Source organism: Coccomyxa subellipsoidea (assembly GCF_000258705.1).
Source record: "Coccomyxa subellipsoidea C-169, whole genome shotgun sequence".
NCBI classification, from domain to species: Eukaryota; Viridiplantae; Chlorophyta; class Trebouxiophyceae; family Coccomyxaceae; genus Coccomyxa; species Coccomyxa subellipsoidea.
Genome location: NW_005178038.1, coordinates 796,554 through 807,053, shown reverse-complemented (window position 1 = coordinate 807,053; position 10,500 = coordinate 796,554). Strand labels below are relative to the sequence as shown.

General features: G+C 51.9%; 2 protein-coding genes across 2 annotated transcripts; both read left to right on the top strand.

The window, feature by feature from the left end:
- Window positions 1-3,267: 3,267 nt before the first annotated feature.
- Window positions 3,268-7,370, top strand: COCSUDRAFT_65401 (hypothetical protein). The gene is made up of 9 exons (XM_005649016.1): window positions 3,268-3,446; window positions 3,528-3,724; window positions 3,902-4,120; window positions 4,349-4,462; window positions 4,734-4,925; window positions 5,153-5,243; window positions 5,523-5,670; window positions 6,038-6,248; window positions 6,619-7,370. The coding sequence occupies exons 1-9, from the start codon at window positions 3,368-3,370 to the stop codon at window positions 6,712-6,714; spliced, it is 1,347 nt and encodes a 448-aa protein (XP_005649073.1). The 5' UTR covers window positions 3,268-3,367; the 3' UTR covers window positions 6,715-7,370.
- On the top strand, window positions 7,340-9,332 carry COCSUDRAFT_61958 (hypothetical protein; the record flags this gene model as incomplete). The annotated part of the gene is made up of 4 exons (XM_005649015.1): window positions 7,340-7,420; window positions 8,344-8,430; window positions 8,552-8,719; window positions 9,159-9,332. The coding sequence occupies 4 exons, from the start codon at window positions 7,340-7,342 to the stop codon at window positions 9,330-9,332; spliced, it is 510 nt and encodes a 169-aa protein (XP_005649072.1).
- Between the last annotated feature and the right edge of the window lie 1,168 nt (window positions 9,333-10,500).

The following is a 10,500-nucleotide window of genomic DNA, read 5'->3' as shown; positions in this document are numbered from 1 at the left end:
TCTTGCTGAAAACCCTAAAGAGCTGTGGAGCAGGCCAGCATGCGTGACTTTCGGCAGGCAACTTTTTTTTGCATGCACACACAATTGCGATGCAGCGCACCAAACCAGACCCACAATGCAGAAGCTTTGCATTGGCCGTTCTTGCACAAGGGATGAGGGCATCATTGTCGAGTAAACGCCATACACGGGGTATGATCGTGGAAGCCTCTTGACGTACCTTGACATTTGGCAGAGAACGGCACGTATTAATAATAGTATTAATCGTATCTTTTTTTCACAGGCGGCGGTGGCGTCGCCGGAGGGGCCGCGCGTCCGGCCGCAGCGCGCGCGGAGCACCGCGAATCTGTCCACCGAGTCCGGTCTCAACAGCTTCGGCATAACAGACTCGGGCGAGGATGCGGCCGGCGACGACGAGGCCGACATGGAAGAGGAGGTCGTGGGTGAGTCATCACCTTTCACGTCACAGTCTTCCTGAGCCAAAGGGACTACTTTGGATGGTTCTGCAATGGCACTTTTGCAATTTTGCTGCGAGCTTGATGCAGGCCTCCCTTTCGCATGCTGCTGTAATTCTTATAACAGCAGGGTATTCTGGGCATCTTGATTTGTGTTTTTGTATTTGTATTTGGCCATCCCCTTAATTTTAAATCAATCACCTCTGCCTGTGCTTCAGGCACTGCAGACAGAAGCACATTAGACAAGCTGTGGCGTTTGAGTAAAGTCGTACTGATCTAGAAGAGTCCATGGTGAAAGAATGAGGCGCTGGCTGCTGCAGGCAAGAACATCGCGGATGTGGAGCCCATGCCCTCAACTTCTGGCCGCACCGGCAGCATGCGCCGCTCTGCGTCCCCCCTAGATGACTGGGTGCCCCCCGGTCATAGACCTCCCGCCGCACCCAGCCGGGCCGCCTCTGTTGGGCCCCCCCACGGCCACGCCCCAGAGCAGGTGAAGATCAATGATCATCGCATCTCCCTCTTTTGCTCTGATGGTTGATCGCTGCTGATCAAGTATCCATTGTGAGGGGTTTCAAGAAGGTTGTAAATTCACGCCATGAGGCAGCCCTTTCCTCGTTGCTCTGGCGCTTGCCGTGTCTTGACATCGGCGTATCTCTTTCTAGGACCGAAGTTGTTGAGACGGAGATACTTATGCAAGTCACAGCATAGGCATGCATGTGCTTCTCTTTCTCTGACCGAAGATTCAAACGCAAGGTAAAGCATAGGCATGCGTGTGCTTGCATGCATGAGAGAAACAGCGCATCTGAGATGTGACGTCCCATCATTGCTCTGTCAGCTCCGCACCATTAAAAAGAGTATTGTGGGTGCAGGGGAAGGAAATTGGGGCAGGGGCGCAGAAGAGGCCAAACGAGAGTCCCAGCCAAAGCATGCAGCCGCCTCCCAAGAAGAAAAAGAGCGGCGGGCCGCACTTTACCATCAAATTCAAGGGCTTGAAGCCGAAGCCCAGCAGCTGACATCGCAGCTTTGGTGTTGTGTGTTCATGTGCCATTTGTGCAAATGCCTGCATGTGATGTTTTTTGTTTCTGTTTCCAGGCATAGCTGATTCTAGAGAGACAAGTCCCATCTGCTTGAATAGTTTAGGGGTTGACCCTATTTTAGGAAGGTGCTGATTCTCCAGATTTTAGGACGGCTCAGTTGACTGTAGATGAGCACTTACAAGAACCCTCGTTACGTGAAAATTAAACAGAGTTAACCGATGCGACGGAGGTTGGATGTAACGCAGAGATATAGTAGCTGCTGTTTTGCGATCAAGGTTCTCAAGTTATATGTCTACTTTCCAGAAACATTACAACTCGATATGCACTGATATTGACATAAAAGATTGCAAATTTTTACTTCGGAGGTGGCGGAGCCTCTCCTTGCTGATATCCTTGCACTCACTTCAAAAGCGCTGATCTGACAACACATGCCGTTCCATTCCTCGTTAGGCATAGTACGAAGGGCAGCGGGCACACCGCGCGCAAGGCCTCCTCATATCGATTACAATCAGCGTACATCCAATTCGCGCAGACTTGCACGGGGTCAAGTGCGGGTGGTAGCCAGCACTGATGACCCCATTTTGAAGCAAGCATTGAAGGTAATGAAAGAAGCTAGCAGAAGGCTGTTCCATTTACTCCGGTCATAATATACTTCTTATCCATTACTGTCTCAATACACTAAGCTCACTTTCATTATTGCTACAGGAGCCTGTTGCTTTCTGGGGCGGGTTTGTGGCTGGTTCACTGGGCCTGAATTTGGAGGAAGATCCACTGAAGACTTGGGTGACCCGCACTGCATCTGAGGCTCAGCCTATGCAACAGGTTCCTTTCTGTCATAATCACGATCTTAGAGTCTGCATCACAGCAGCTGCAGCTGAATCATGCATGCATGAGCGCTGCATTCACGAGGGATTCTACTTGAGGACTTATACCGGTACAGTGCCACTGCAATTCAAGTTGGTGGAGACAAATGCTGGGGAGCATTGATGAGAGCTTTCCACTTTCAAGCACCCTGATATCATGGCTCATGTCCCGAGATTGCAGGGAGTTCCAGCGCCTCTTGAACCAGCATCGCAGGATGCCAGAACCACATCAAGCCAGGACGCCCGGATGCGATTGCAGCAGGTATTGGCGGAAGACAGAAAGCCAAACAATGGAATCTCACGATAGCTGCCGCTTGCAATTGGCAGTAGTCCTTTGCGCATATGTTGCACCGCAACAGATGAAATGCTATCCAACACTTGCTGCAGAGTAAGTGCAGAGTGTCAGGGTGTGTGACAGCTAACAGAGCTGGCAGGGCAGCAATTGATTTCTTAATCTACCCAATATTGGTCAGCGCCAAAGTCTCGAGTACAAGGCAGCGTGGGTTAATTTTCTGCAGCATTTCTGGACAAGATCTGAATCTTTTGAATCGGGAGAATTGCGATCGCATGCAGCTTCGTGCAATCCAATGATTTTGGCTTGATGGAAGTCATCCAAGTTCATTTTGGAGGATCCCGCGTCACGCGCACGGTGCACTGCATGGCATGCCGCATATACGCCCCGGGGGCCCCAGGGGCCTCATCATTCATGCAATAGTGCCTGCTGGCCTAGAGTGATGCTCTGTGGCGTGTACTTCATGGCTTTGAAGATGCATGACAAGCTAGTCAGGAAATGATCAAAGGTTTTGGGAATCCAATATGTTGACACCAAAACCAGTACTAAGGAGGTCACGTGGTAGCCATGTGGGACGATGAGGCAAACCCGTACTCCAGGCTGGAGAAAGGCACAAGAGTAATGATTGTCCACTTCGATTGTGTCACATTTCTCGATCGTTGGCTTTTAGAGTGAATGGAGTGGCAAGGGTAACCTTAGACGGACTAGTGTGACTCACCTGCGATGGGCTCGCTCACCCTGTACCTCAGTGTCTCAGGGTTGCTGCTTTTCGGCACGATCACATCCCTCTTTGCGAAGATCGGTAAGTGGTAATTGATTGCAAGGTCTCAATTGCTGGGGTATTGATGTAATATTCTCTCATGACTATTGTTCTGCGCTGCAGTTTACGAGCTAGAGGGACCTGATCTGGATGGAGCCGCAAAGCTCTTCAGGAAGCCATGGGCGATGGCAACAAACATGTTCATTGGCATGAGCTTCTGCATCCCTTTGGCCTTCTTGGAGGAGCGCAGGCAAAAAGGCCGCTTAGCACGGGAGGCTGATGGGGATGCTTCAGCACCCCTTCTCAATGGCGTAGAGAAGGTCAGTGATTGGCCATCACATGAGCCTGCGAGAGCAAATGTCTATCTCACTCTTTGAGTGCTACCTGGATGGTGGGCTTTTGGACTTCTTGAAGTCTTCATGTTGACATGCACTTGCTCAGGATGTACTCCTTGTACTCTCTTCAAGTTTTGACAGATTCTTCTGCTTTTCGCTCAGGATGACACAAAACCGAAGTACCAGGTCTTCATGCTGGCAATACCCACTGTATTCGACCTGATTGCCACTGTGCTCATGAATATTGGCCTTCTGAGCGTCACAGCCAGCGTGTACCAGATGATGCGTGGTGCAGAGATGTTCTTTGCAGCAATCTTCTCAGTACTCTTCCTGCATCGGCGTCTGAACAAGTTCCACCTGTTGGGCATCTTCTGCTGTGTGGTACGCTTCAACGATTCTTATCGACAATGTTTTGTACCCACTTTGGTCACCAGTGTTTGGTGTGCATGACGTTCATAAATCTGCCTGTGCTGTGAACACTATCACCCCCATCACAGCGGTGGCAATGGGCTGTTTCTACAAATTCCTGTCCTGATCTGACATGCATGGTGTGCTCACATCAGCTCTGCTTGTCTTGGAGAAGAGCAAAACTGCTCTGATTGGGAACAGGTGGGCATTGGGCTGGTGGGCATGTCCAGTGTGCTGCATGGAGGAGGCAGTACACAGGTGGAGATCTCCCCAGAGCAGATGCTACTGGGCATGGGCCTCATTGTAGCCTCTCAGGTGAGCATGCATCACCATGATGCTGTCCTGCCTGAGCCTCCCTCACTCTTGTATGCCTTTTTGCGATGTTCACCCGCAGTGCTCGAGCAACTAGGACAAGCATTGCACAAACACTCTGGCATTCAATACCTTCAGAAGTTTTCCTGGGACTCTGGGTGAACTGTACTAATGGATCGCTCCATTATTGCCATGTGTATGTGCAAATCCCACTGTGATGCAGGAATGCATGAGCAGTGAGTCATGCACTCATGTGATGCGCTGTGTCACACAGGCAGTGCAAGCGGCGCAGCTCACATTTGAGGATTATTTCATGGCGGACCTGGCAGTGCCTCCCCTGCTCATCGTTGGCTGGGAGGGCGTCTTTGGAACGGCCATCATGGTCTTCCTAATGCTGCCCATCGTCTACTTTCTGCCTGGCATCGACGGCGAGGGACTGCATGAAAACTCCATCGAGACCCTCCATGTGAGCCTCCCTCCCTTTTCTGGCAATGCATTTTTTGCTCATGCAAGCAGGACTGGTCCCCCCTGTGCTTGCTGCTTCTTATTGTGACTGTTGTGGTGTTGTGATGGGCAAGCTTCGATGACGGACTGGTCATAAAAGGGTATATGATTGCAAGATGGGGCACTAATGGTGGTTAATCTGAAGCCTATAGAGTTTGCCTTGCTGACTGTGTGTGGGCTGCTGCGCAGATGCTGTTCCACTCTGGGCCACTGCTCACAGTCATCCTGGTGGACATGGCAGCTCTACTTCTGTACAACTACGCAGGAATGTGTGTGACTGGTGAGATCCTGCCACTTGCACCTGCCACGACCTGCACCTCCTGTAAAATCCAGCATTTTCACACCCTCCAAAAAGCACCCTGCCTCCTGCATTACCTGGCTCCCCACAAAGTAGGTATTCAAGGGCTGTCTATTTTGAGGGCTCTGTGTTTGAGGGCTCTCTGTTGCATCCAGCAATACCAAACTCTCCGATATGTATCCTGTATCCTGCATAGCCTGAATTGGACCTTGAGTACTGCTTGAACCTCGTAGATGAATGGTTGTGATGGCGCCTGTGCAGGTGAGCTGGGAGCGGTGTTCCGGACAGTGCTGGAGACGATGCGAACCATGTTTGTGTGGCTGGTGGACCTGCTGCTCTTCTACACCCCTCTAGGCTTTGGCAAGCTGGGCGAGTCCTGGAGCGTCTACTCCTTCATCCAGGCTGCAGGGTAGGGTTTTATCTCCTGTCTTGGCTGTCATATGCTGGCTTGATTGGCCTTGGATTTGGAACTTGCCTGCTTACGTTCTCCTACTTACCACGGTGATATTCTGTCGTCTGGCAGAGCCTTTGCGCTCAGCCGTGGCATGCTTTTAGGGAACCAAAGCATGCGCAGATGCAAATCCCAAGCAGCCAACAACGCTGAGGTTGACAGCTTTATAGATTACTCACTGCAAGGCTTGCGCAAGCTAATCAATGACAGGGCTTCAGCTAACCTGTGCATTTGTGCCATAGAAAGAAGGCCTCGTCATAGAAATTTGGCACACACAGCATTGATGCATGTATGCACACACAACACCAATGCGATGTCTGCGCAGGTTTGCGGTGCTCGTGTGCGGCACGCTGGTGTACAGCAAGGGGGATGTTAAGGAGGAGGAGGAAGAGGAGCAGCTGTTTGGCGGCGATGCCCTGGAGCCGGCCGGTCCCCCCTCTCCGGCGCCCCAGTACAACGCCCTACCCACCCTTGTGCCCGGGAGGGAGGCCTCCACCCAGCCCATCACCATGCGCGGCACACCATCCTCCTTGAAGGTAGGGAACCGGAAACAAAAATGATGCTTCCTCAAGCCAAGGATGCCGTCTGTGTCTATGCAGCTGTGCGACCCATTTGGTCCTTTCACAGGCTTGCTGGCAGCAGCTAGTATCTGCAGTATCGGCACTACTGATAATCGTGTCTTCTCGTGTTTCCTGGCTGCCCTTTAATGAAGCTCGCACTTCATAATTTAAAGGTGGATTGAGTAGACTTCTGTTCAGGACCCACAAACAAGGAGGTGCAACTTCTATATGAGTCACACTCCCCATCCATTGTGAGCGCTTTGCTTGATCAGGACAGCCCATGCCAGTTTTTTGCCAGGATGAGGGCTTTCTACGCGTTGTGATCTTGTTTCTGTGTGGTTTGCAGAGCACCATGAACATCCAGTCCTTCTCCTACCATCGCCATGGATCAGTCTCTGGCAGCGCTGTGGCTTCCTCACTGCATGCACACGACGATGTGTAGGCGCACAGCCCGCGCTCACAAATCCTGCGCTGGGGTCCTTAGCGATGGCTGCAATGCCAGAATATATTGTGGAGCGCATTTGTGCAAGTCAGGCAGTAGTCTCTGCCTGCACGTGTGTTTGTGAGGGGTGAAAGGTTCAAGACTGGTCTGAGGAGAATAGAGTGCTGGAGCAGTGTGCACTGCGAGTGTCCTATGCAAATGATTTGAGAGTCGCTGCATGCAGAATGAGTAATACAGGATTTGCAACGCACAGCAGGCACCCAGTGAGGCCCTCGTGTCTCCTGGGCACTTGCTTCTGAGGCACAGATGGCTTTTCTGTGTTGACGCTGTGGTGTGTGAAGCTATACTGTAGGTAGAGGATGGGCACTGTGGTCGACTGGTATTTGCTATTCTTTAGGAGGGCTTGAAGCTGTCTGTGTGGAGTGGCTGGGATTCTCTTAAGTGACTGCTGTACACATGTGTGACCCTGTCGAGTGATCATCTTGAGATGCAGTATCATCACTGGCATGCAGAGCTCAAAGAATAACGTAGTGCAACTTGCAGTTGCTGCAGCTGCAGCAGAAGACTGTGAATCGGATTTGGTCACTGGTGGCTCTAAGGCGCCGCCTAGGCCTGCCGCCGCGGCATGTGCCTCATAATAATAATAATAATAATAATCTTTTTGAGTGGCGAACCCAGAGCCCAGAGGGCCATAGGGCATACACAGGTCCGTCTGCAGCCGGAACCCGGGGCCGATATGCACAGGCTTGCAGCCTTGTCAACTCGCAAATGCACCCTTGCGCAGCCTCATGTGTTCATGGATGCATGCATGTCCCTGTCACCGTGGGCATGCCTGCCTGGAGCACTAGATCACAAGCACCCGTGCATGATGAGGGTGGAATATAGGTGTGTATATCCCCCACATTGCAAACCTTTCGGTGGGGAGATGGCGGAACACAGAGGGGAGGTTGAAAGGAATCTTCTTGACATCACGAGCGCGTCATCAGAACTTCTTACGACACAGCATGCCCCTCACGGCTTCTTCAGTAGTAGGTCGATGAAGACGAGTCAGCCGCGGTGGCAACATTCTGTCCTACCATTGCACAGTCCAGCGTCGGATTCCTGAAACAAATTTGCTCGAAAACGGGCTCAGACATTCCGGGACGTCAATGCGGCCAGACGGTGCGTTTCTTCCATACCGGGAACACAGAGAGACACACGTCCCAAGTACAGGTCCATCAGCAATCTTGTTTGTCGTAGCTTCTACTCTGCTAGTCTGGGTTTGTCTGTTCTCGGCCGAACTTATGACACGCGCTGGAGATCCTGAGCGTCTTGCGGAACCCTGCAGAGTTGCCCGCGATCCTCATTGCCAGGCCCCCAGTACGGAAGCAGATGGGCCTGCCTGATATAGTTATCCCGATCCAGCTCGGATGCCTGGTAAGCCATTCCTTCGTAAATGGGGAAACCCAGACACTGGCGTTTTCCCTCCATCGGCACTAAGACATCTTTATCCGTTTCCATGTCCACCTTTCGTACACAAAATTCTGAATATGTGCAATAACAACTTTGCGATGGTGAGGGATTGTCTCTTCAAATGCACGTATTCCGACTTGGGGCTCTGTCAATCCTCTCTTTCCTTTGCCTCTGCAGAATCGTCTGGTGTCCAGCACGCCAGTAAGGAGCCTCACAGTCGCACAAGCTGCTGCAGAGCACGAGCAGCTAGTGGGCCAGTTGCAGGTACAGACTCTGCGCCTAGTGCATGCCACTTGAAGTGATTGCCATCACAGCAGCCTATGTGTCTCAAGTTGAAGGCGGGGTGGCGTCTGATGCAGTGTGACAAGTGCTGCATGCTGTGCAGGCACTGGCGGCTTTAAGAGACTACCTGCCGCTGCACATATATCACGACGCGTCGGGCCATCTCTTTGGAGACGAGGAGCTCACACACTCAGAATCAACCCCGGCGCAGATCCCACGGCTGCGCCCGGAGTATGCCAATCTGAGGGCTTACGCAGCTGGCAACATTGAGGTGCATGCCTTGTCCTTGTATCGGCACCCCTGGCAGTCATGCCACCAGCCCGTAGACGTACATCAATTCCAAATTTTAAAGCATGGGCCGGCCCCTACCCAGTACAGGCTCGGAGCATGGCCTTGAGCCACCAAAGGTGCTGCTCAAAGTTTGACGCAGGGCTGAGCGGACCTCTCCGAGCAGCATTTGTTGAAGTCCCTCAGCAGTGATTTCTCCACGCAGATTGCTCAGTGATGGTCTGCCCTCTGTAGAGAGGGTATGAGTGCTTAGAACACCTTGAACTCTACCAGCCCAAATATTGCAATGGCATTTTTCACCTGCACGGTGCATACACCCAGAGGAATACCATTCCGGCACAATGTGCGCAGGTGTTGACGTCGGGGTGTCTTAGCGCGTTGGGATAGATCATGGCCTGAGCTGGTGGCTGTGTGGCGCGCAGCTGTGCAAGAGCTTCTTCTTCGAGCTGGACAGGCATCTGCACGAGGTGCTGGCGCCAAGGCTGGACGAGCTCGGAATGGCGCGCCACGGGGCGGCCTGGCCGGAGCCGCCGCATGGCTACAGCATAGATCTCGACGAGGCTCCAATGCGAAAAAGGATGACTCGCAGCACCTGACCGCCGCACGTCGCCAATCCTTTGCATGTCATGCCCGTGGGACAGGGCGTGAGTACAGATCCCAGCATGTAGAAAGATTGTATCTAGGCACCCTGTCGCTGCCCGGCTGAGAGCTGCAGCGTAGCATGCGGCCGCCGATAAATAAATGCAGGCGCTGCCGGGAGGGCAGCCCGCTTGCTGGCTGAGAATGTCACCAGCATTAGTAGTAATCCCTGAATGTACAACAATGCGCACCCCTTGCGCAGGCTGCTGCAGGGCAGTATATATTGGCAAGCCCACCAGCCCGTCGCAGTGGTTCAAGACAGGCTGGGGGCAGGGAGCCTGGCCGCCCATTTGTATCTCAGCCATTGCAGATGCTGGGATCTCCCCTTGAAATTAGTGGAAGATTCTTGGTTTGTGGGTTGACGCGCCTCCTGCTTCTTAGGGATGGTCTTGTGGGCCACAATAAAAATGATGCAAATAAATAAGCTGGACAATGTGCACTTAATTTGAGCCAGGTAGCACGTGTGAGTCACCTGCGCGCCGCTTGCAGTACAGAGATCAGCCTGCATTTTAGGCATGCATCTGAGATCCTTTTGATGAAAGAAGCTGTCCAATAGTTGCAAAACTCCTAGTGGATAAGGAGCATTATTTAGAGCCCAAGAAAGACCGTTTGGTATTGCATTAAGTGCTCCCTCCGGATGCACGAAGTGTTTAGAGGGAATCCTACAGCAAATGACCAATCTTGAGGCTGTCCATAGTAAATTCTGAGGGGTGAGATCACGTGGTACTTTGGGATTTTTCCAGAGCAGAAGTAAGTTCAAGATCACTCGAGCACTGCAGTGTGTAGGACCACTGAATTTGTACTATATCTGGAGGCTATGATGCTTCTTCTGAGGGAGCTGCAGCAGCTTTTGTTCATTTCCTCAAAGGCAGCATGAGAGGACTAGCGCAGCTGCTTGCTAACTATCAACGATTGGTTTTCTGCGTCAGGATTTGATGATTGAGTGGCAAATCTCCTTGGTTGAGGCATCAGGCCATCGAATGTATACTGACATGGCACGCCATAATGTGATCTTCAGATCTGAAGATCACATCATGATCCAGATGGTTTGTGCGTGCTCAACCATTGTCAAGATTTCTGGCTTTCTGGGATTTGTGTGAGCTTCATGCTTTTCATCATGCTTGC

Excerpts from the sequence above, each read along its gene's own strand:
- COCSUDRAFT_65401 (XM_005649016.1), top strand. The coding sequence starts at position 3,368 with ATGGGCTCGCTCACCCTGTACCTCAGTGTCTCAGGGTTGCTGCTTTTC. Across the intron at positions 5,671-6,037 it reads TCCTTCATCCAGGCTGCAGG|GTTTGCGGTGCTCGTGTGCG; the intron begins GTAGGGTTTTAT and ends ATGTCTGCGCAG. Across the intron at positions 6,249-6,618 it reads GCACACCATCCTCCTTGAAG|AGCACCATGAACATCCAGTC; the intron begins GTAGGGAACCGG and ends TGTGGTTTGCAG.